This window comes from Ursus maritimus, unplaced genomic scaffold (assembly GCF_017311325.1).
Source record: "Ursus maritimus isolate PB19 unplaced genomic scaffold, ASM1731132v1 scaffold_16, whole genome shotgun sequence".
Classification (NCBI taxonomy): Eukaryota; Metazoa; Chordata; class Mammalia; order Carnivora; family Ursidae; genus Ursus; species Ursus maritimus.
This window is the reverse complement of record NW_024424008.1, coordinates 53315846-53342122: the sequence shown is the minus strand read 5'-3', so window position 1 is coordinate 53342122 and position 26277 is coordinate 53315846. Positions and strand designations below refer to the sequence as shown.

Genomic DNA, 26277 nt, shown 5'->3' with positions numbered 1-26277 from the left:
TGTACTGCCAGATGCTTGCAGAAGGATGGGGTGTCTCCCCCCAGCAACTGTAAACTACAAAAGCCTGCAGGCTTCTACTCAAAGACCACAGCTACTGGAAGACCCTTATCATATCTGGCTTTGTCAAAAAGTAAATCAGAGTAAGTAAGCTAATGTGAATTTAAATTTTCTCCTAAAAAAATTTTTCATTTGGATGCAATTAAAGAGCTTGGCAGAACGGTCCCTCAGTGGTATCCAAGCTATTACTGCCTTCGACCTACACACGAGTGTGGGGAGCGAAGAGGACAAATTACATCAGTACCTGTTCAGATCTCTTCCATCAGCTTGAATTTTGGGGGATTCCAGGAGACTCAAAGCAATGGCAGCTTGAAGATCATCTTTGTTATCGTGGGTAAGGTCTATCACTTCTGTAAGATAAATAGAGATTTAATAAGTCCACATGTAGGAAACAATGCCCTTCTGGCTGTATGGTAGGAAAAAAGGCAAAAGCATTCACAAAACTCGATATGCTCCCTAGCTCTCACTGCAATGGCTCATCTGTGGGACAACTTTATTACTCTGTGCCAGAGCCACATGAGTAATTCACAGCAGTATGGTAACCTTAAGATGAGCCAATGAGCCACGTAAGTGCAATGAATTCCCGCTTCTGCAGTCTTATTCCACAGAGTAAAAAATACATCCCGTCTCTGCGGGTCAAGTTGTCTCTTTACCTGTCATGAAACAACAGCTAAATATCGAACACTCAAGGTATAGATATTTTCAATCTCACACAAACTCTTCTGGAGAACAGAGGACATACTCCCCAATTCCTTTTACGGAGCCAGCATAACAGCTAGGTATAGCCCAAACCAGCCAAGAATAGTAAGAAAGGAAAAACAACAAACACATACAGTCACAGATGTAAAAAAAAGAAACAAGGTATTAGCAAATGAAATCCAAAAATGTACCCCCCAAAATCAAATATTAGGACCAAGTGGAGTTAACTGCAGAATGAAATACTGAGTTAACATGAGAAAATAGACCAGCGGAATACACTTGAAGGAATCATCATCTCAGTAGATACAGAAAAAGTATTAAATAACAACATTCAACCACTATTCAGGAATAAAAACCCCAAGCCAACTGAGAAGAAAAGAGAATATTCTTAGGCTGAGAAAGAGTAGCCATGAAAAGCCCACAGCAAACTTTATACTTAATTGTGAAATGTAAAACACATTTATTTTAAAATCAAGACTAAGACAAAAATGTCTACCATCAGGACTTCTATTCACCACGGTTCTGAATGTTCTGGCCAGTTTAAAGAAAATAAAAGAAACTAGGGGCACCTGGGTAACTCAGTCGGTTGAGCAGCCAATTCTTGGTATTGGTTCAGGTCGTGCTCTCGGGGTCGTGGGATCAAGCCCCACATTGGACTCCATGCTCAGTGGGGAGTATGCCTGAGATTCTCTCTCTCCCTCTCCCTATGCCCCTCCCCTCACTCTCTCTCTCTGAAATAAATAAATAACATTAAAAAAAGAAAGAAACAATATAAGGACTGAAAAATAAGAAACACCGCTGTCACAATTCACAGATAATAATCACCTATGAGGGAAACCCAAAATAATCTACAGAAAATAGTTATAATTAAAAAGGTGATTAGATAAGAGATCAATGTACTAAAGTTAAGTGAATTTCTACATATGAGCAATGAAGGACATTTAATTTAAAAAGAAAAAAAAAACCCACAAAGAACACAAAACTGTAGTAATCAAGGGTGTATGCTACTGGCAATAGAAAAGGCATATAGATCAATGGAAAAAAAGAATTGAGAGACCAGAAATAAAAGCTCCCATTTATGGTCAATTAATTTTTTTTTTTTTAATGTAGACTCCCAGCCCAGCATGGAGCCCAATGTGGAGCTTGAACTCATGACCCTGAGATTGAGACTGGAGCTGAGATCAAGAGTCAGACACTCAACCGACTGAGCCACATGGGCGCCCCAACAGTCAATTTATTTTTTGACACAAGTGGCAAGACAATTCAACAGGGAAAAAATATCTCCTCAACTAATGGTACTGGGACAACTGGATACCCACATGCAGAACAGTGACTTTTATCTCCTACCTCACACCCTTTACAAAAATGAACTCAAAGTGGATCAGGCCCTCAAGATCAATTCTTAGAAGAAAACACAGGCATACATTTTCATGACCTTGGATTAGGCAATGGTGTCTTAGAGATGATGATGACACCCAAAGCATACGCAACCAAAGAAAAAGCAGATACATTTGATATCATCAAAATGAAAAACCTTTAGGCTCCAAAGGACACCATCGAGAAAGTGAAAAGACAACTCACAGAATGGGAGAACGTTTTCACAAATCACGTATCTGCTAAGACACCTATATATATGGAATATATTTAAAAAACTCCTGCAACAATATAATAAAAAAACAAATAGCCCAATATTAAAAACAGGCAAAGAATCTGTAGAGACGTTTCTCCACAGAAGATACACAGATGGCCAATAAGTACATGTAAAGACACTCAACCTCATTAGCCATTAAGGAAATGCAAATTAAAACTACAATGAGGTATCACCTCAAACTCATCAGGATGAGTATTAAAAAAAAACCAAAAACCCACAAAGAATAATAAGTGTTGGTGAAGATGTGGTGAGACTTCTGGAACGCTTGTGCACCGTTGGTGAGATGTAAAATGGTGCAGCAACTGCTAACTGACGAACAGAAGTTCATCAAAGAAATAAAAATAGAGCTACCACATGAGCCAGCAATCTCACTTCCGGGTATGCATCCAAAAGAACTGAAAGCAGGGTCTCGAAGAGATATTTGTACATCCATGTCCACAGAAGCACCATTCACAACAGCCAAGCAGTGAAAGCAACCCGAATACCCGCCGACGAGTAAATGGGTAAACAAAATGCAGTCTCCAGATACAACAGAGAGTGACTCGGCCCTAAACAGGGAGGAAATTCTGACACGGGCCACAACATGAACCTTGAGGACATTATGCTGTGTGAAGTACGCTAGTCACCAAAGGACAAATACTGTGGGATTCCACTTCAAGAGGTACTCAAAGCAGTCAAAACCGTAGAAAGTAGGATGGTGGCTGCCAGGAGCTGAAGGGAGGGGGAATGGAGAATTATTGTTGAATGGATACAGACTTCTGTTTTGCAAGATGAAAAAGTTCCAGAGATCTGTTTCACGACAAAATGAACATATGTAACACTACTGAACTGTACATTTAAAAATGGTTAAGATGACAAATTTTACGTTATGTGTTTCTAACAACTAAAAAAAAAAAAAAAAAAGAATCCCAACTAATAAATTACGAAATCTCCAATAAAATAAAAGAATCGCAGCAACAATCACCAGGGGCTGCAGAAAACACTAGGTGGGGGATTTTATAATAAATGAATCAGGCTGAGAATATCCTGAACACACTAACAATCTTAATAACACAAAAAGGGCAATGGGACATGAGCTGCTTCTTCGATATGACAAAACAGAAGATACACTATACACACGACACTACCTATGACACAGTCATGCCAATTAAGCATCTAAGTCTCTAGGAAAGACAGGGGACAGAAAAACCCTTTGAAAGGTACCACAGAAATGAAATCAGCAAACTTCAGAACATATGAAATCTGAGAGAAGAAAGGACTTGATTTCTTTGGACCTTCAAGTACAAGAAAAAAAGAGAGGGGGACATAAAGTGTCTTGAAAGACATTCAAACATACTTAACGTTTAAATGTCATCTGGATCATTATTTGCAGAAACCAACTGCAAATATATTGCTAATGAGTCGATCAGGGAGACTTCTACAATGGTATTTGAGTGAAATTAAGGAATTACTAATTTTTAAAATGTGGTAATGTTGCAGCTATGAAAACAGTCCTCTTTTAGAAATATTAAAACAAGAAGGTTAGAGGCACCTGGGTGGCTCAGTCAGTTAAGCATCTGCCTTCAGCTTAGGTCATGATCTCAGGGTCCTGGGATTGAGCCCCCACATCAGGCTCTGCACTCAGAGGGCAGTCTGCTTCCCCTTCGTCCTCTGCCCCTCCCCCCCCCTCTCTCTCAAATAAATAAAATCTTAAAAAAAAAAAGTTAAACACAGGATTGTTACATCACCCAGTAATTCCATTCATGGGTATATATTCTAAAGAATTAAAAACAGATACTTAGTAAAATAGAATGGGAAACATGAAAATCCAATTTAACACAGAGCTGATACTGCAGATCAGTGAGTAAGTAAAGACTTTTTAATAAAAGTATCCTTTAATACCAGGATAACTGCGTAGCCGTATGGGGCCGGAGAGTGGCGAGGAACCGAACTGTATCCTTACCTTATGCCCCTTCCCCCAAAATCCACTTCAGATGAATTAAAGAATGTGAAAAGCAAAACATCGCAATTTTAATACACTATGACTTTAGGGCATAGAAGGCGTTGTTAAACAAAAAACACAAATCACAGAAAAAGACCAATAAATGCAACTATAATAAAATTTAGCTATTTACTTCATCACCACAGTGTGAAAACAAGTCACCAATAGAGAAAAAAATGTCTGCAACACACAAATCTAAAACGGTGGGTTAATATCAAACATATGTAAGGTCAGTATCAAGAAATGTATCATGAATAAGCTTATTATCAATAAGATAATATAAATACATCAGAAAAAGACAAACAGAAAAATTGAGGCAGAAGACACAAAGAAATTTCACTTATAAGGAAACATGAATGGTCAAAAGGAAAAAGAGGTTTAATCTCATTACTGATGTAAAAAAAATTCTCACTGAAAACAACATATTTTGATATTTTTTGTCAAAAATATGGGCAACAATTTTATAATCTAACAACTTTGAGAAGAAGAGTTATCCCCAAATCCTGTGAGTGGGAATTTAATAAATAGTTAAAAAACCATTTTGGAAAATAGTGCCTATAAAATTGAAGACTAGTGTATTTTACTACCCACCAATTACACTCATATATATATATATATATACACTAAAGAAACTCTTACACCCATTTAATAGAAACACAAATCAAATAACTCACAGCAGCCTTGTTTATAATAGCAAAAAAAAAAAAAAGGAAACAACCAAGTCAGTAAACAAATACATAAACTGTGGTATATTCAGACCACAAAATACTACACACCAGTGAAAGTAAAGGAACTATTTATAACCTTCAATAAGAATAAGTTTTAAAAAGAAAAATTTGGGGGCACCTGAGTGACACAGTTGGTTAAGCGTCTAACTCTTGATTTCGGCTCAGGTCATAACCTCAGGGTTGTGAGATCGAGCCCCATGTTGGGCTCCACGCTCAGCGTGGAGTCTGCTTGGGATTCTCTCTCTCTCTCCCCCTGCCCCTCCCCCCAGCACTCACACTCTCTCTCTTGCTCTCTAAAATAAGTCTTCAAAAAAACAAAAACATTGACTGAAAAGAGTCATTATTTGCACTGAAAGATATATACAAGGATATTCATAAGGGTATTACTCAGAATAGCTCAAAACTGCAAAAAGTCCAAATATCCATTAACTCCATCTGCCCTAGTTGATGGTTCCCTCCTCCAGGAAGCCTCCTTAGCTTCCAGAGTCCCATCCTCCCAGTTCTCCTGATCTTCCTCCAACATCCCTGGAAACTACTCACCCGCCCCAGCCTCTGAGCACTGGGAGTGTCCACCGCTAAGTCACTGAACCCGTTCCCTTCTGTGCATCCCAACCCCTTGGAAAGCTCACCTGGTCCCCTAACTTCACATCCCATTCACAGGTTTACAAGTCCAAGTTTTCTCTCTCTACAGCCGGATCTCTCCCCTGAGCCGCACGCTTGGACCCTCACTGCCTTTGCGACATTCCACCTGACGTCTAGCAGGTGCCTGAAACTCAGCACTTTCTTCATCTGCCACCCAGATCTGCTCTAGAGGCAGTCATTCCCAGGGCGCTTAGTGCAACTCCAGCATTTTTGCGGCTTGGGAAAAAAACCTGGAACTACCTTTAAGTCCTCTCTCTTTTACACCCCTTATCTCTGCTCTCAGCAAATCCCACTCAGCAGGTGCTCCTCACCCTCCCTCTACTACCCGCTGGCCCATGCCACCAGAACCTGGGGCTCCCTGCTCTGACCCATGCTCACTACCTCCCCCTGCAATTCTGTTCTCAACAGAGCCGTCAGAATGACCTTTAGGAAATGGAAACCAGTGGACGTCATTCCTCTGCTCCAAGCTCTCCACTGGCTAGCCTCTAGCTAGAGAAAAAGCCAAGCACGCAGGAAGTCTCTGCAGGACCTGCCTCCTGGTCCCTCCATGGCCTCACCTCTCACCCACTAAAGCCTTAGCTCCAGCCTCCCTGCTGTCCTTGAGCAGATGGTGTACATCCCCATCTTAAGACCTCATTGACTCCCTCACCTCCCTTTCACCTTCTCCACCTAGTAAAAATCCAATCCCCAGTGCTCCTTTTCTCATTTCTTTCATTCCATCCTTTACTTTTCTCTATAGTACTTACCTTTCTAATATGCTATATAATTTACTCACCAACTTGTTGACCTCCCCCACAAGAAAGTAAGCTACATGAAGGCAAGGATTCTTATTCTTCTGTTTATTTCCAGTGCTTAAAAGAGTGCTTGGCACACAGTAGGTGCTCATTAAGTAAATGCAGAATGAATGAGTGAATGAGTGAATGAATAAATCCATGTAATTGCTTAGAATTAGGCCTGGCACATAGTGATGGTTCAATAATTAGCTATTATTAGTACTATTCCAAAAGGGTTGATGTGACTGATAGGAAACTCACCTATTTTCTGCTAGTTCACAGCAGGACCAAGACAGCACGTACTTACTTGCTAATACTTCTTTGCTGGCCGCGCTGCCCTCTACTTCAGATGGTTCTGTAGCAGCAGGGTCTTGACTGGGCTCTTTAACTCTTTCCTCAGTGAGAAGGCTGACTGCCTGGGTGATGTCACCATTACTGGCCTGAAGAAAGGAAAAAAAACCCAGAGATTTTAAAAGTAACGCATCATAGCATTTAAAATAAATAGTGAGTTAGTTTTTTGGTTTAACGCCTTACTACCCTGGTGACATTCTGAGTAAGCCAGGGCATAATTCTAGGGTAGAAAGGAGAAGAAAGACAGTATGGTGGAAGATAGTGAGTATACCATGCTCAAAGCATCTCACAAACTCTTGGTTACAGGAGGGGAGCCGCCGTGTTCTGATTTCCCACCACACGCAAACAAGAATGAAATCTTGCTGAGATCTCTTCTCACTGCTCTGGATGCTACTATGCCCGATTTCACAGACTAGCTAAGGCATGATGTGTCAAAAGGGGGCTGGCAATGAAAACAGAGATTCTAAATGAAGTCAGCCTCTACAATAAACATGCCAAGCAGTTACCATATACTATAGTGGTGACCATATTTCTGTTTGTTTTTAACTTTTTATTAGGAAAACTTTCTAACTTAGACAGTGGTAGAGGCAGAGGGAATGTATAGCTGAACCCCAGGACCCATCACTCAGCTTCAACAATTATCAAGTCATGCTCCATCGTACCTAACCTGCCTAACCTCTTTCAGACATTTTGAAGCAAATCCTAAGCAACTTATCAGTACATCAGAACGTATCTTTTCAAAAATATAACCTACAATGCTATTACCACACCTTAATAGTAACAAATGTTTTAATATCAAATCACCAGTTCAAACCTGCCTAACTCGAAGAATTTTTTAGTGTGTGTGAACCAGGATCCACATAAAAGCTACACAATGCAATTGGCTGATGCATTTCTTAAATCTCTTTTGCCCTAGAGGGTCCCCCCCAGTTGAGTCTCCCCCATCCCCAACTTCTCCCCCACTTTATAATTTACATATTGAAGACACTGGGTCATCTGACCTGTAGAACTCCTGTCCCTATATGCACTTTCATTTTGGCATAAAAATAGCTTGACCTGACATAACTATGATATGGACAACTGTTTTAAAGCCTGTTGACTAACAGCAGCCTTGAAACTAACCTTCAGAGCTTCATGAAGAAAGGAAGGGTCCTGAATGCCTGTGATTTCTCTTAGTTGGTTTAACAGCATTTGGCAGCTCTATATTTGAGAAACAAAAAAACCACAGACAGGTCAGTCACAAAGTAAAGCTGGAGACATTTAAAGAATTTAAGAACAAGCAACCCGGATAATCAGGTTTGAGATGTGTGTATTTTACTTTAAGAAACCAAAAAGCTCCAAACAAGAAGGTACTGACTGTCGGACACATTCTGAAATGCCAAATCTTGGGACACCTGAGTGGCTCAGTTGGTTGAGACTCTCTGGCTCTTGGTTTCAGCTTGGGTCATGATCTCAGGGTTGTGGGATTGAGCCCCATGTCGGGCTCCACACTCGGCACAGAGTCTGCTCGGGATTCTCTCTCCCTCTCCCCCTCACCCCCTACCTGCGGTTATGTGTTCTTTCAAATAAACAAATAAATAAAATCTTTAAAAATAAATATATAAACAAACAAAATAACAATGCCAAATCTATTACTCTTTTAAAAGCTTAATCATGAAAAATGCTTTTGGCACGTGTGGAAAAATTATGAGTAAACAATAAAACTATTAAGTATATAAAACATTTCAATGTAATATCTAGCTCTCATAGTAGCTAAAAGTGCCTGAGGTTTTTCTTTCTGTGAGTAATACATAACTAGGTCATATACGGAGTCCAGGGAATTTGCATGGATGTGAAGATGTGCTATTTTAAGCCTCACTGCACATGCCATTTTTGTGTGTCATTTTTCACTGACAATAAATTTCCAATCACATAATTAAATGATACCACCAACATCATACTTAAAACTACAGGTTTGATTGCTTAAAAAGAAGTATAGATGAAACTAAGATTTTCTGAATTATACATAAAATCCCAGAGAGAATAAACTACGGAATGCTTTCCCTTCATTAATCTGAATCATGGAAAAACCTATCTTGTTAACTTTCAGCTACCACAGGATTACTTTATAATCCCTTTGCAGCTTTCAAGTCTTCACCGGAACATTTTACCCTGTTTTGCACAAAGACAAAAGTTAACACAAAACACCTAATTTTTACAAGCAAGCTCAATATAAAGAACTGGTTGGCCCAATTCTTTTAGATGATTATTGAAAGCGAAATATTTCAGGGGCACCTGGGTGGCTCAGTCACTTAAGGGTCTGCCTTCAGCTCAGGTCATGATCTCGGGGTCCTAGGATGGAGCCCCGAGTCGGGCTCCCTGATCAGTGGAGCCTGCTTCTCCCCCTCCCTCTGCTCTTTCCCCTGCTTATGCTCTCAAATAAATAAATAAAATCTTAAAAAAAAAAGAAAAGAAAAAGAAACAGTTCAAATTTAATTCAGTGAGAAGAAATCATTACTAAGGTTATTCTAGAATTAAGCCCCAATTCAATACTTGATGATTCCCATCAACTATCTTTCAGTTCGTAATAGGTCTCCAAGAGACCGTCTATGTTCACTGTCAGCTGTAACAGAAATAGGATCCTATGTTTTTCAACAGCTGAGGGACCAACGCAACACTTAAATATCACACAACTAGAAATAACTAATTGAAACAGCCCTGCACAGTGCTCAGAAAAGCATCAACAGCCTTTCTGCTCTAGTCAGGGGCCACGGTCATAGGCTAGAAATGGAACCCGACCCTGCTGAGACCAGCAGTCTTGGAGGGTATGAGTCTTGTCAAAGGCAGTCATTGCCTGTATACTGGGAGAGTGCTGTCAGACTAAATGGTGTCCAGATTTAGCCTTGGCAAATGCTGGAAACACAAGCATGGGATTTTTAGAAGAATAATGTATTAAAAAGGGTTTTTTCGGGGCACATGGGTGGTTCAGTCAGTTAAGCCTCCGACTCTTTTTTTTTTTTTTTTTAAAGATTTTATTTATTTATTTGACAGAGATAGAGACAGCCAGCGAGAGAGGGAACACAAGCAGGGGGAGTGGGAGAGGAAGAAGCAGGCTCATAGCGGAGGAGCCTGATGTGGGGCTCGATCCCGGAACGCCAGGATCACGCCCTGAGCCGAAGGCAGACGCTTAACCGCTGTGCCACCCAGGCGCCCCTAAGCCTCCGACTCTTGATTTCAGCTCAGGTCATTATCTCAGTGTCGTGACAGCGAGCCTCAAGTCATGTTTCGCGCTCAGCACAGAGTCTGCCTAAGACTCTCCCTCTCCCTCTGCCCCTCCCCCTGTGCGTGCTCTCTCTAGAAAGAATAAATAAAAAAAAAACTTTAAAAAATAAAAAATAGGGGGGCGCCTGGGTGGCACAGCGGTTAAGCGTCTGCCTTCTGCTCAGGGCGTGATCCCGGCATTATGGGATCGAGCCCCGCATCAGGCTCCTCTGCTATGAGCCTGCTTCTTCCTCTCCCACTCCCCCTGCTTGTGTTCCCTCTCTTGCTGGCTGTCTCTATCTCTGTCGAATAAATAAATAAAAAATCTTAAAAAATAAAATAAAAAGGTTTTTCTTCCCCAAACTAATTCTAAATCCATTTTATTTTACTGTGTAAAAGTGTGTGAATCCTTATATCTCAATCATACAAAATTTTCTAAAAAATAAAAATCAATATGCCCCAGAAAGGGTGGGATAATGCAGACCTTCCTCAACTTATGGTGGGGTCGCATGCCAGTAAATCCATTGTAAGTTGAATCCATTAAGTGGAAAATGCACGGAATACACCTAACCTCCCAAACAGCATAGCTCACCCAGCTGCCCTTAGATGTGCTTGGAACACTTACGTTAGGCTACGGTGGGAGAAAGGCATCTAACACAAAGCATACTTTATAACAAAGCATTGAATATCTCATGCAATGTATCGAATACTGTTCTCAAAGTGAAAACCAGAATGGCTGAAAGGGTGCAGAAGGGTTGTAAGTGTCCTGGTTGCTGACCCCCAAGATGGCATGGCTGACTGGCACTGCCCAGCGTCACCAGAGAGAAGCAAGTCACATAGTGCTAGCCTGGGGAAAGATCGAAATTTTAAATGCAGGGTATGGTGTCTACTGAACGCCTATCACTTCCACACCACTGTAAAGTCGAACTATCCTAAGTCGGGGACCATCTGTAATTGAGAAGAGGAAGTGGGCAGTGTTATCAGCCCTAAACTGGAGCCAACAAGGTAGCAACGGGATTGACAATCACACCTTCACCTCAAACTACCCTGTGGACCAACTGACACTTAGGGTTCACAGAAAATAATACCAGTCAAAAATAGCAGCTAACACACACTGCTTACTTTCAGCCAGGTGTTGTTATAAACACTTCATTTGTATTAACTAATTTAACGAATTTTGCCTTCGTAGCAAAGCTGGGAGAGGTGCTAGGCCCGTGTGACAGAGAGCAGGCCTGGGGAGGCCACGGTTACTGCTAGTGAAGGGCTGCCTGCCTCCAGTCTGCACTCTATGCCGGTCGCACCTGCGAAGACAAGGAAAACGGGCAAGCATACCTATTTCATGCAAAGCCAGGCAATTATTCTATTCTTGTATCTTGACCGTGGTGTCTGCATCTTCCCAAGATCCCTGTGATCACAATCACGACTGTGATCACGTCGTGGTACAGTCAGTTCCAAAGCCGCTACCGTCAGGAAAGGCCTGTAGCTGAGGTAAGCACTATTTCTGACTGAATCTGAGGTGCCATTAGTTATCAAGAGCACACTTACTTTATGCGCCACTAAGGAGAGAAACGGTTGCCCACTCAAACTAGGACAGGATGCCTTCGTGATGGTCCTAGGAGCCACACCAGCTTCCCGCAGCTCTAACATTTCTTCTGTCTGTTGCGAACTGCAGCCCTTTCCCCTGCGTCCAGGCGCACGGCCTGGCCCGTGACAAGCAGTTCCTTTGCATGTTGCTCAGTAACAGAACCTAGTATACCTGGGCTATCTTCCTTCCTCAGGTCCCATAAAACATGTGATTGTAGCTTTGCAAGAAAATTTGAAACTGCGCTCATTCCTCCAGCGACAGATATTTTGCCTCACATAAAATCAAATTTACACCCTGCTGTTCTGTTTCTATGCCTCTCTTCATCCAGTTTTTTTTTTTTTCCCACTTAAATGTTGAATCACAGTGTGATCTTTTAAAGTGAAAAGTAAACTAGCTATGTGGTACCAACAGCCCATATAACTCAACTGGCGCGACGGCAGGAACAGCTACGAGCAAGCCCCCACACGTGCAGACAATGATTAAGCACATCACCTCTGCTACTTGGAGGCAGTAAATGGAAGGAGCATCTCAATTTCAGAGACCTCGGAACGCCAGATAAAGACGAATCAATGAAATACGGTATTCAAATACTAAACAATTCACCAGTCATTATATTTGGCCATGGATCCAAGCTCTACTCCCCTTTCTCCACTTTGGAATAGATAAGCAGGCAAACATTAATACATCTAGAATAATACAGGGAAAGAAAATAAACTCTTAGTTTCCCTTTTTTAAAAGCTCATGGGCGAAGATGACAACTACATAAAATCATTTGGTACAACTCCAAGAATAATACTCTACATGTTAATTCAAATCCAAATTCCTTTTTTTTTTAAAAAAGATTTTATTTATTTATTTGGCAGAGATAGCCAGCAAGAGAGGAAACACAAGCAAGGGGAGTGGGAGAGGAAGAAGCAGGCTCCCAGCAGAGAAGCCTGATGTGGGGCTCGATCCCAGAACGTTGGGATCACGCCCTGAGCCGAAGGCAGACGCCCAACGACTGTGCCACCCAGGCGCCCCTCAAATCCAAATTCCTGATCTTGCTATTCAAAGACTATTATCTGATTCTATGCTTAACCTGCTCAATCTTTTCTCCTACTGGTTCCCTACCTCACACATACATCCTCTCTCAGGCCTTCAAGTGTTACTTTTATTACCTCCAGGAATGCCTCCTACATTCTGGCAACCTAGAGTCAAGGGCTATATTCATGTTACCTCCTCCTTAAAGTCGTCCCCAAGAACTCTGGTCCACACTGTTCTCTCCCTTTCTAATCTCCCATATTGAGGGAATGAATGAGCTTGTGAATCAAAGGGACTTCCCCGTCTTTACCTGGCATTTCTCAACATGTGGTTCTCTAATAGTTTCAAATGTGAAATTCTTGCCCACGTAAAGGCAAGAATCATACAACATACTACCTAATTTGAAGGACAATGCCGGCAACAGTTGGGACAAACATACAAACACCTTCTTTGTAACAGGAACCTTCGTTGCCCCCGCATACTTGTAATCTTTGGAACAACCCTAAAAGGTAGGAATCATCAACTTCATCGTGCAGATCAGGAAACTAGAGCTTACAAAACCTGTCTTGTCATCAAATGTCTTGAATTAGAAGACAAATCAGGGAACACCTGGGTGGCTCAGCCCGTTAAGTGTCGACTCTTGATTTGGCTTGGGTCATGATCTCGGGGTCGTGAGACGGAGCCCTCCACTGGGCTCTGCACTCAGCTTGGAGTCTGCTTGGAGTTCTCTCTCCCTCTGCTTCTGAGAGCGCGCACTCTCTCTCTCTCCCCACCCTTCCCCCTCTCAAGTAAATAAATAAATAAAATATTTTTTCAAAAAGACAAATCAAAGATAACTATTATGAGCCTGAATACATTTCACAAGGATTAAGCCATGCTACAGACACATACAAATAATTGCTACGATGAGACTCACTCTCATGAATGTTTAGCCAAACCCATGTTCTCTGTAGTACCCTCAACCCAAATCCTAAAAAGTGCCCTATATTAAGTATTAATTCTACTGTAAAAGACATATTAAGCTTATTAGAGGCCTACTGTATTACTAACTCAGTTTTTCTGGGTACTTCACAAGAGCTGATTTAAATATTAACTTCACCATAACTCCGAGGCTACATATTCATAGTACACACCCAACATGAGACAAGACAAAGCCTGTGCTCCAGGCATAATGAAGTCAAATAACTGGCAAGAGCCAACAGGTTTGCATTTCCTTGGCTAAATTCACATTGTTTTCATAAAACAAAAAGGACTCTCTTTTCTTGCCCAGAGGCAGTGAAGAAAGACAGGTACACACAAATCTCTAGAAAGAAGAAACTCAAGCTTTCTGACCTCAGCAACCCGGTGATTTTCATCCAATCCAGTCCACTTCTCTTAAAGCAAAGACATTCATCTCACAATAAGCCATGAACAGGACTATTCACATAAAAACATTAAGGTATTAAGTTTTTATAATAAACACTAACTGGTCGAATCCTACTGCAACTAAAATCAAACTCTCTTTGATCAGATGAGGCCAATTTGTGAGATTACTAATTAAGAGTTTTATCTTTAAAACACCCAGTTTAGCAACACGGTGAGGAGCTTTCTAGACTATTCCATTACTTCAAACAGGGATGCTATTATAATTCTGACACACACATTTCCTGATCTCAACTGTCTACTCTTCCAAAGACATTTCTAAATTTGAAACTAAGTGAATAGTGGATAAATGTTCTTCTACTCCAAAGAAGTACCAAAGTCCTTCGTAAGTGTGCCCAATAGAATTCCCACCAAAATTAAAGATTGGCTTTTCCAATTTTAAAATGAACTTAAGTACCCAAGGAAAGCAAAAGAAGAGCTTTAGGAATCAAAGAAAATATATAGCAGCAACTCCAGAAATCCAGTCTGGACATCAGGGTCTTAAACGCATTCAGAGACTGCCACAGACCCTCCCACTTCCCACAAAACAAAGACCTGGCCACGGAAGTCCCTCGTGCTTTCTTGGTTTTCCTTCTAGGAAAAATCCACGTCTATTATAACAACTCCAATTTACTCACAACATGCCATAAGGATTGGACTCCCTAAAAATGACAGACAGCAGATTTGGTGGGTAAAACTAAACCAGCTGAAATAGGGCTACTTGATAACTTACTGCAATGATGCGAAAAGTAGGTAACATGGTGAAAAGGATTGTTTCAGTTCACCAACTGGCCCAAAGTTTTGTTTTGTTAAAGATTTTATTTATTTATTTGACAGAGAGAGAGCACACACAAGCAGGGACAGCAGCAGGCAGAGAGAGAGGGAGTAGCAGGGCCCCCCACCCCCACCCCGGCCAGGCAGGGAAGCCTGATATGGGACTTGATCCCAGGACCTGAGCAGAAGGCAGACACTTAAGCAACTGAGCCACCCAGGCGCCCATGGCCCAAAGTTTTTGAAAGGCATTAAAAGCTTTTAAGATGCAGCCACTCTTACACAGCGTAGAAGAGACTGAAACTGGAATTAAAAGCCAGGAATAAAAAAGAATTAATCATTGTTTCTCATTTCTTTTTTTTTTTCAAATGCACGAAGCAATTCCAATAGCACAAAAGGATACAGAGCAAAAAGGAATTTCTCTCTTCTGTCCAACCCAGTCCCACTTCCCAGGAGTAACCACTATTAATAGTTTCTGATATATCTTTCCAGAAGTGGCCTATGCACATGAATATATCTTTTCATACTGAACATTGTGTCCCGCAACTTGCTTTTTTCATACTGTTGAACACATTAAGACAATACTTTCTCATTTCTTTGAAGACATGCCCCAGCTAAATACAAGAAAGGAGGCTGGGAAGCTTTTACAACAAGGACATATGGAAGGCATCTTCACAAATTAGAGAAAATGCCATTTTTAGCAATATATTGCGAAGGTTGAAAAACCAGGAAAATAAGAGCAAGGATATAGGAAATCAAATTTACGTGCTTACAGTGTGACAGACCTCACAGTAAAATTAAAAGTTATTATTAGGAGGGACTCAGTGTGCAGTTTCTAATTGTGATAAATAAGCAGGACGTGAGAGGTGGTGTGGGACTGGATGAGGAAAGGTTCTAAATGTCAGCATGAGTTTGGACTTGATCTGATGAACAATGGAAAATCATCACAGGTCCCTCAGCAGGACATAAATATGAGGGAAAATAAGGGTGCTTTAAGGGGATTAATCTAGCACATGTGAACACCTAGCTCAAAAGGAGATAAGCCTAGGGAAAGAAAGCTTAACCATGATTTAGAAGAGTACCGAATACACAGGTGTGATGAGACAGGGAGGGTGCCGAGAAAGAAAAATGAAAAGGTAGGACACACAGTGATGCTTTGTCAAATATTTGAAACCGGATGCCTGAGAGAATGCTGCTGGCAAGGACATAAAAGGACACCAGCAAGAAAACCAACCAATATAATACACCACACTACCAGAATGAAGGGTAAAAATACCTGATCACCTTGACTGATGTAGGAAAAGCACTTGACAAAATTCAACACCTTTTCATGATGAAAATAATCAGAAAACTAGAAACAGAAGAGAATTTCCTCTACATGATGAAGCACCTTTACTAAAAAACAAACAAACAAAAAACAACAAAACACAAAAACGAAAGCTCACAGCAAGCATCACACTCAACGGTGAAAGACCAAAAGCCATCCCCCTAAAATGAGGATCAAGCCAAGGATGCCCACCTTCAGCAATGCTATTCACCGGTGTACTGGAAGTCCTGGCCAGAGCAATTAGGCAAGTAAAATAAAAGGCATCCGAACTGGAAACAAAAAAGTAAAACTATCTCTATTCACAGGTGACAGGATATATAAAACCCCAAAGAATCTACAAGAGTTACTAGAGCTGATAAACACATTCAGCAAAGTTGATATAAGATCAACACTCGAACCATGAGAGACTGTGGACTCTGGGAAACAAACTGAGGGCTTCAGAGGGGAGAGGGGTGGGAGATAGGGATAGGCCGGTGATGGGTATTAAGGAGGGCACGTATTGCATGGTGCACTGGGTGTTATACGCAAATAATGAATCATGGAACATTGCATCAAAAACTGGGGATGTACTGTATGGTGACTAACATAACAAAATAAAAATTATAAATAAAAAAAAGATCAACACTCGAAAATCAGCTGCTTCTATACAACAGCAATGTACGCTCTGAAGAGAAAATAAAAAAACACACTTCCATTTATAATAGTATCCGGAAAAATAAAATACCTAGGAATAAATTTAACCAAGACTTGAACTCTGAAAAGTGTGAAACACTGAGAAAAAAGCTAAAGGAAACCTAAATAAATGGAAAGATATTCAGGTTGATGGATTGGAAGACTGGATTAGTTGAGGTTCTCCAGAGAAAAGAACAGGGAGTGTGTGTGTGTGTGTGTGTGTGTGTGTGTAAATGAACCCTGTAGTCCTAGTTTCCTGTTGGGGTGGCGGGGGAGAAGTTGTTATAAGTAATTGACTCTTGCAATTATGGAGGCTGTAAGACCTCGGATCTTCAGTTGGCAAGTTGCAAACCCAGAAGAGCTGGACATGTAGTTCCAGTCTGATGGCAGGAGAAGACCAATGGCCCAGCTGAACAGTCAGGTAGGTGACATTCCCTCTTACTCAGCCTTTTTGTTCTATCCAGGTTTTCAATTGAGTGGATGAGGCCCACAGACATTAGGGAGGGCAATCTGCTTTACTCAGTCTACAATTCAAATGTTAAGCTTATTCAAAAGCACCCTTATAGACACATCTAGAATAAATCTTAACCAAATATCTGAGCGCCTCGGAGCCCAATGAGATTGACACACAAAATTAACCATCACAAAAGACTTAACACTGTTATACCCAAAGTGACCTACAGATTCAACGCAATCTCTGTCAAAATTCCAACAGCCATTTTTGCAGAAATGGAAAAGCTGATCCTCAAATTCATAAGGAATTTCATTGGGCCCTGACTAGCCAAAACAAGATCGAAAAAGAACAAAGTTGAAGGACTCACACCTCTGGATTTCAAAAGTTATTAAAAAGCTACAGTAATCATCCCAGTGTAATACCGCACAAGGACAGACATAGAGACCAATGAATTAGAATTGAGAGTTTAGAAAAACCCATAATCTATGGTCAATTAATCTTCGACAAGGGTGCCAAGACCATTTGATGGGGAAAAAATAGTCTCTTCAAAAAATGATGCTGGGATGAGTAAACATTCACACGCAAAAGAATCAAGTTGCACCCCTACCTCTACAATACACAGAAACTAACCCAAAATGGACGAGTAACCTAAATATGCAAGCTAAAATGACAAAACTCATAAAAGAAAACATAGAAGCAAATCTTCATATCTTGGATTTGGCAATGGATTCTTAGATATGGCACCAAAAGCATGAGCAACAGAAAGAAATAGGTAAGCAGGACTGCACCACAATTAAAAACTTTTGTGTATCAAAAAACATTGTCAAGAAAATGAAATGTCAACCTACAGGATGGGAGAAAATATTTCCAAATCATAAATCTGATAAAGGCCTAGTATCCAGATTATATTACAACTCTCACAATTCAAACGATCAAAGACAAACAAACACAATTCAAAAATGGGCAAAGGACTTGATCAGACATTTCTCCAAAGAAGATGCCAATAAGCATATGAAAAGATGCTCAACATGAGCCATTTGGAAAATGCAAATCAAAATTATAATGAGATACCCCTCACACACATGAGGATAGCTGTTATAAAACAAAACAGGAAAATAACAAGTGTCTGGACAGGATGGAGGTGGAGAAATTAAAACCCTTGTGCATTGCTGGTGGGAATGTAAAATGGTGCACCTGCTGTGGAAAACAATTTGGCAGTTCCCCAAAAAGTTAAAGACAGAATTACCATATGACCCAGCAATTCTACTTCTAAGAATATACCCAAAAGAGCTGGAAACAGGTACTCAAATGTTCGTACACGAATGTTCACAGCAGCACTATACATAAGAGCCAAAAGGTGGATACAACTCAGATGTCCACCAAAGGAAAAATGGATAAAATACACAAAGTGCAATATTACTCAGGCATTAAAAGGAATGAAGTACTGATAGATGCTACGACTTGGATGAAACCTTAAAGCATACTAAGTAAAAGAAGCCAGACATAAAAGGTCGCATATTGGATGATTTCACTTATATGGAATATCTAGAATAAGTAAATGGACAGACAGCAGATCAGTGTTGCCAGACACTGGGCGAAGGAAGGAATAGGGAGTAACTGCTTCGTAGATATGGGTTTTCTTTTGGGGTTTTGAAAATGTTTTTAGAACTACAGAGAGGTCACAATATTGTGAATATATATACTAAATGTCACTGCTCAGGACACTGTAAAATAGTTAATTTGGGGGCACCTGGGTGGTTCGGTCAGTTAAATGTCTGACTCTTGGTTTCTGCTCAGGTCATGATCTCAGGGTCATAAGATCGAGCCCCGTGCTGGGCTCCACGCTGAGTGTGGAGCCTGCTTAAGATTCTCTCTTTCCTAAGGCGCCTGGGTGGCTCAGTCATTTAAGTGACTGACTCTTGGTTTTGGCTCAGGTCATGATATCAGGGTCATAAGATCAAGTCCTGTGTCGGGCTTCATGCTCAACGCAGGCTGCTAGAGATTCTCTCTCTCCCTCCCTCCTATGCTTTCTCTCTCTCTCAAATAAATAAATAAATCTTAAAAAAAAAAAAAAAAAGATTCTTTCCTTCTGCCTCTGCCCCCCTCGGCTTGTGCTCTCTCTTTAAAGAAAAGAAAAAAAAAAAAAAAAAAAAAACTAAATGGTTAATTCTGTATTATGTGAATTTCACTTCAATTGAATGAAATCAAGAGAGATTTGTGCTTGTACATGACACACATACACCAAAAAAGAAAAAGGACAGCAGGGAAGTACTAACTTGGACAAGAGTTTTAGAGAAAAAATATTTGTTTGGGATAACTCAAGTTTAAACTGACCACCAGCGATCATGCAGCATGCTGCCAGCACCTACTCATACAGATCTTTTTTTTTTTAAGATTTATTTATTTATTTGAGAGAGAGTGTGCAAGAGCAGAAGGAGCGGCAGACGAAAAGGGAAAGAGAGAATCCTCAAGCAGACTCCCCACTGAGCACGGAGTCCCAGGTGGGGCTCGATCCCAGGACACCTGAGCCAAAAGCAAGAGTTGCACACTTAACCCACTGAGCCACTCAGGCGTCCTACTCATGCAGATCTTTAATTTGGCTTTGTCTGTCTGGTATTTTGATCTCCCTTTTTATGTAGGAAGCTGGGATGGTGGGAATAGTGCTACGTAGTGCAGATCGCACCGCACGTTAGCCTCTGGGTAAATCTCAACTTTCCAGGGCTTCAATTTCCACATCTGGAAAATAAAATAAACCACAAGCTTTGATGGCACTGGTACGACCATCAAATGAAGTAATGCATACAGGATTTGTTAGTGAAATGAAAAAAATATAGAAATGTCAAATATTGTGACTTGCCTGTCCAACAAAACTTGCCTAGAGATTGGGAGAAAACTACCTGCGCTATGGTTTTGCTGTGATCACTCACCAGCTGTACCGCTTCGCAACTTCTTCTCCTCACACTAAATTTTACTTTACAAGGTGGCTCTGTGGGCTCAGTGAGAATATATGTTAAAGCACGTCATACGTCATCAAGTGGCAGTTGAGAAGTTTGTTTTTATTTATTTTTTTAAAATATGTTATTTATTTATTTATTAGAGAGAGCAAGCAAGCGAACATGAGTAGGGTGGGGGAGCTGGGGGAGGAGCAGAGGGAGAGGGAGAAGCAGGGCTCATCCCAAGACCCGGGGATCATACCCGAGCTGAAGGCAGATGCTTAACCGAATGAGCCACCCAGGCCCCTGAAAAGTCTGGTTTCAGAAAGGCATGGTTTCCAGATAGAAAGTGGAGTGGCTCAAAGTCCCAGCTTGAGTAAGCCACATTTCCCATCTGCAACATGGAGGCCAACAGACTTCGCTTTCAAATCTCCTATTAGGCCCCTGTAAGCTATATTAAGAGCTGAGTCTGAGCGCCCTCATCAGCTGTAAGACATAATAATTCATGCCTTTCAGAGTTTTTGTAAATATACAGAATGCATAGAAAAGTGCTTTGGGCTGTGACTGGCACATGGCAGATACTGTTATTACAGGTAAGATATTCCCAGGCCTGTGGCAAAAGTCGCCATGCAGCACATGGTTAGAGCCAAGGACGCAGTTATGCAAGTACAACAGTTTAACCAGCATTTGCAAATAGAGGAGGAGAAGTCATTTGCAAGTCAGGATTCCAGATGCAGATTTGGAAAAAGTAAAAGGAACATAACAAACAAGGAAGCTAACAGGTTAGCCCCAAAATGAGAAGAAAGGTGGGAGAACCAGAATAATATAGGTTCCAAATGTCCAAGGGAGAGAGTTCGAGAAGTAAGGCAGCTGTAGCACTGAGGTTACTAACAGGGCACTGTTGAAGAACTCCTTCTATACCCTGAAGCCATAGGATATTAAAACTGTAAGATGAAGAAGATAACTCAAACATCTTTTCCAGGGCTAATTTTCCTAAGAAAGTTGTAAAATGACCTAGGTGATTCAGAAGTGAGGGCCAACTACAGTACTTCTGTCACTGATAAGACTGTGGCAAATGATTTGTTTTTAGGAAAGTTTTTAGAAAGTTTTTTTATTTTTGGGTGTGTGTGTTTTTTGTTTTTGTTTTTTTTAGTATTTAAGAAAAAGCAGAACAATTGATAGTAAGTAGGAATAAGGTCAAGTGCCAAAATAAACATCAAACAGCGGCAATGAAGAATCATAATATACAAAAGCATGAGAATGGGGCTTGAGTTGGTACATGAACATCCAAGGCCTTACTTCTGTAAGGCCACAGATTTCACAAGGTGGTTAGTCACTGGTCACCTCTGAGAGATCTATTTCATGCCCAAGAGTCAAATACTAAAAGCCTACTATTGGCAAGGCTCTTGCTGGGTGGCCTAGGGAATGCTGATCACATACAGTCACTGCCCTACAATCTAACCTTCTGCTGCCTGGTCAGCCTCTCTGCATGCCTCTGGGCAATCAGCCCTCTTCTCCTGGGAGCCTAGACTGGTCCCCCACAGCCATCTCCTAACTGGATTCTTGCCCTGAGGCTGCTGCCACCACCAAAAGCTCTCTGGAGCAAATCTGCGATTTGCCTCGGTCTGGGGGCCGTGCCTCCTATCAGCCAAGAGCTAATCTTGCAAGGGTCTGTGTTTTCCAAGGTTTCCACAGTGAGTTGAAATTGAAGTATAATTGAGAAAACGTTTTTAAGAAAAGAAACAGGTGGATTTAGAAACTCTGGTCAAAAAGTAAACAAAATAAAAGGAAGGTACTGGACGAGATCAACGGCTGGACAGGGCAGAAGTCGATGTTGTTGCTATTTTGTTGGAGGATTGGGGACACATGTGCACAGCTGAATGGAAAAGTGGGGATTCTGCACAACCGGACAGAGCTTCTCAAAGTCATCACCCAGGGATGTTATCCAAAGGCAGGCTGCGATTCAATAGGTCTAGGGTGGAGGCCCAAACCGTGGTGCGTTGATTTGTGGAGCCTGTCTAGTTCCTTGGTATAAATACTCCCACCATGATGGTTTCAAGCTACCAACATGTGGCCACTGGACACAGAGCTGGGAAGAGATGCACATATTCAGCTGGAAAGGCAGCACAAGCTGGCTCGGGCACACTCAAATCTCTACATTTCCAACAAACTCCTGACTGATGCAGATGCTGCTGGTCCACAGACCATATTTTGAGTCTCAAGAGAATAGAAGACAATCAAGGTGTCTGGGGCTTAGGCCAGAATAAAGGAAATGTGAGATAATTCAGAAGAGCGAGGAGAGACATCACCTAGAGCAGGGTTTCTCAAGCTCAGCATTACTGACATTTCGGGCCAGATAACCCACTGAGGCCAGTACATCCTTACATCCCCCTCCAGCAACCACAATCAAAAAGCTCTCCAGACACCACGGATCTAGACTCCTCTCTAAGAAAGGAAGGAAGAAGGGAAGATAGTACCTCTTACACCAAGAGAAAAGAGATCATGAAGAGGAAAAACAAAAAGCAAAAAACATAAGACATCTCCTTACAAAAACAAAAACAAACCCTCCCCCCTCATCTCTTTTGATAGCAGCAGGCTCAGCCAAGTAGAAAAGAAGCTATATATTTAGAAAGAATCCAGGGAAGATTGAAAGTTTAAAACATCAGGAGAGTTCTGGAGGGTAAAAGAAAGGTTCTGACCTAAGACAGTGAGTCCATTTACTAAGAAGTAGGATCAAGGCCATCTTGGGCTCTTAGAATTGCTTGGGTTCAATCCTGGCTGTACCATTTACCAGGCAGGTGATCTTGAGCAAACTGTTTAACAAATATAAGCCTTCCTATATGAAAACTTCACAGAGTTGTTGTTAAGTGCTGAGATAATATGTGTTAAGTTCTGAGCACAGGATCTGGCATATACTACATGCTCAATTAATGTTAGCTCCTACTACCACTGGCATCATTATTTTCCTTAAAAAACATCTGCTTCACTTGGCTACTGCTTACATTTTTTCGATGAAATATAAGACATGAAAAGATCCTGCCTACTGAGCCGTTACTTGTCACTGCTTTCTACAAATATTGTACTCATTGTGTGAGCAGAACTGTAGCTGAAGAGGCATTAAAGTTGTGAGAGCCAACCAAGCACCGATTGACTGATGTTCCGAGACTTACAACTAATGAGACAAGGTAAACGCGAATGAAAAGCCAGTAAGTCAAGAGAAAGAGAAAAGGACATTAAGTTTTCACTGAAACTGGCAGGTTTTCATAGGGCTCCAGTTAGCATCAGGAACATGTGATGAATCCTCGTGCAGCTGCCAAGGATGACAGGTTATAGGAACCAACCTGACTTCAAGCTGTTTATCCTACAGTAACAGAAAATGTTGCTGCTGGTTTTTATCTAAGTCGAGAACTGATTAAAACACAGAAACCTGTGTGTAAGAAATCTCTGTAGATGTTCCAATTATCAGTCTGCAGTCTGGGGTATTCAGCGATATCACAAAGTATCCTCTTTCAGACTCCAGTATATACTGAGAACATATTCCAAGGGTGCTGCATTTTTCTCACTAAAATTCTTGGGAGGCTATAAAGGGTTCTATCTGTCCCGTGTACAACTGACCAATAAGGGGAAGGGCAGCATTCTAGGTTTTAAATAGCTTCTGAGAGTCAGGGGAGGATAGCTCTTCTCAACTAGAACAATTAAAGACCCTTTAAGGGAAATGCAGAGTGCTTCAGAGAATCCAAAACAGAGTCCATTCTAACACGAAACTCATCAAGATGAGGAAGTTATTAAACTCTTTCCTCTGAGATGTGAAAGGTACTTTCCCTAGATAAGATTCCTTCAACCCAGCCTGCTAATTTCAAGCATTTTCATTAGCAAAAACAAAAGGGGCAAACATTACCAAGCATTCCAAGCTTATCGGCTGTCTGTGTGGGGCGAATCACTGGGAAGAACAGTGAATGTCATCACTCTGCAGGTGGCCAGGAGTCAGGGTACTCCAGCCAGCCACAGCCAACCCTGAGTTCCAGGTTTTCCCAAAATAGCTATGACTTACATGCAAGTGCTCACCAAACACCTCACATACAAGCGCTCAGAGCGCTGAGAGAGTGGCCACTACTCAGACTGCGGCAGAGGTAAACGAAGATGCCGTCGATGAACAGGCACGTGGTCCCCGAACAAATTTAAATATGACCTACCCTTCCTTAAAATAGCCTCTTCTCTAAATCAACACAACTATCTCAAAACTCAGATTTTTTTTTCCCACCTGTTTTGAAGTCACTGTCCTAAAAACAAATAGAAATGATCTGTGAAACCAGAGAAAATCCTGACTCGGATTCCAATAGGTATTTGTGAACACCTAACAATAGCATCTCCATTAGAAATCGGCAGCACGTGAAGTAACATCCATGTTACTTTCATTTTGGAGCCCAGGACCTGGAGGAAATTAAAAAGGAAATGTGTTCACTATACACCACGGGTCTCCTGTGCACACGAAAAGAATAAACAGGCACAAAAGGTTTCCCACGTGGAAGTATCTGACAGCCTTGCATTGTAAATATTTTTATGAGATTCCTCATTTCCAGAATCTCCCTGGAATACTTGGCACAGGTCTCCCATTCGGTCTCGAAAAAACACAGCAGTTGAGGGGCGAGGAGGTGGTGTTAAGTTATAACTTTTCAAAGTAACATTAGAAGACATTCTCAAATTGCCCACTTACCAAGTTTCTACACGCGGCATTATCAGCCTTTTGATTTTCTCCCAAACCAGTGTTCCACTCTCACCAACTTAGCCCAGAAATCCCTGTATTGATTTCAATCTTCTCGGATAATAGGTACAGGAAGGCATTTATGAGAATACCTTCTATTCATCGCGCTGTTCCTCCTCCCTCCTTAAAAATCTACTGATGAATGCACCAGGCAGGCTGCTCTCAGTTTATGAAAGAAAGAAAGAAAGAAAGAAAGAAAGAAAGAAAGAAAGAAAGAAAGAAAGAAAGAAAGAAAGAAGAAAAGAAAAGAAAAAAGAAGCGGGGGTGCTGGGGTAAGGTAAGATAGGGAGTGGTAACCAGGACCCCTGGTCTTTCACAAGGTGCCGATCAATCCCGGCTTTAAGGCAGATAAGTTCTGCTTTAGACACTTTAAAAGAGTACTGCCATAAAAGGGACCTAAAACTAAAAACCACAAAACCCACCTAAGCTGCCTTCTTCGAAGTTTCTCAGCCAGGTCAGGGCCCAGGAGCGTTCCCCCTAAAGATCCCTGATGCACACACACAACCCCACGTCCTGCCCTTTAGAGCTGGTTCTCCAAAGTACCTACTCCCCCCCCCACCCCGAACTTCTGCTCGCCTTGCAAAGACCTCAGCCCGCTCCCTGGCGCACCGCCCTCGCCCCCGCCCCCGCCCAGCCGGCCCCGGCGCCCCCCGCAGCCCCCTCCCGACCCGCGCCCCGCAGCCCCGCAGGCCTGCCCGGGCCCCGCGCCGCTCCGGCCCGCGCCCCGCAGCCCCCTTCCCTCCCGGGACCCCGAGCCACCCCCGGCCCCCCGCTCGCCGCCGCGGGGCCCACCGAGCCGTGTCGGTCGGCTGCTCCGGCCGCGTCGTCCTGCTGCAGCTCCGCAGTCATGGCCGAGGCGCCCCTCCGCGGGTCATCCGGCTCCCGCGCCGCCGCCAGCCCAGCCTCGCAGGAGGAGGAGGTGGAGGCGGAGGAGGAGAAAAAGGAGGAGGAGGAGGAGGAGGCCCCTCCTCGCCCTCCGCCCCGTTCGGGCCCCGCCTCCGCCCCAGAGCGCGCCGGAGGCTCGGCCCACACGCCCCGCCCCCGGCCTGCGCGCGCACGCAAGGCGCGCGGCCGAGGGCCGAGCAGCTGTGCGTGCTCCCGCGCACGCCGGGCTCTGACCCGGCGCGGGTCACGTGACCCACGGGCCCGCCCGCGGCTAACGGTCAGCGGCGCCGCCCGGGGGCGTTTGCGTTCCGAGCTGTTGGCGCCCAGGAAATGGTCCTGGGAAGC

The 26277-nt window shown here is 42.3% G+C and overlaps 1 protein-coding gene across 4 annotated transcripts in view; it reads right to left on the bottom strand.

Moving 5' to 3' along the window:
* The window catches only part of USP28 (ubiquitin specific peptidase 28), a 57817-nt gene extending 31831 nt beyond the window's left edge, over positions 1 to 25986 (bottom strand). For 2 of the 4 annotated variants that reach the window (XM_040631207.1, XM_040631208.1), the window contains exons 1-4: positions 25840 to 25985; positions 8005 to 8082; positions 6839 to 6971; positions 302 to 407 (exon numbers count right to left, since the gene is read on the bottom strand). In XM_040631207.1, the coding sequence (XP_040487141.1) occupies positions 302 to 407; positions 6839 to 6971; positions 8005 to 8082; positions 25840 to 25896 (374 nt within the window). In that variant the 5' untranslated portion in view covers positions 25897 to 25985. Of the gene's footprint in view, positions 1 to 301; positions 408 to 6838; positions 6972 to 8004; positions 8083 to 25839 lie in introns of all 4 variants that reach the window. The other 2 variants (XM_040631210.1, XM_040631209.1) reach the window with 2 other exon arrangements.
* Between the last annotated feature and the right edge of the window lie 291 nt (positions 25987 to 26277).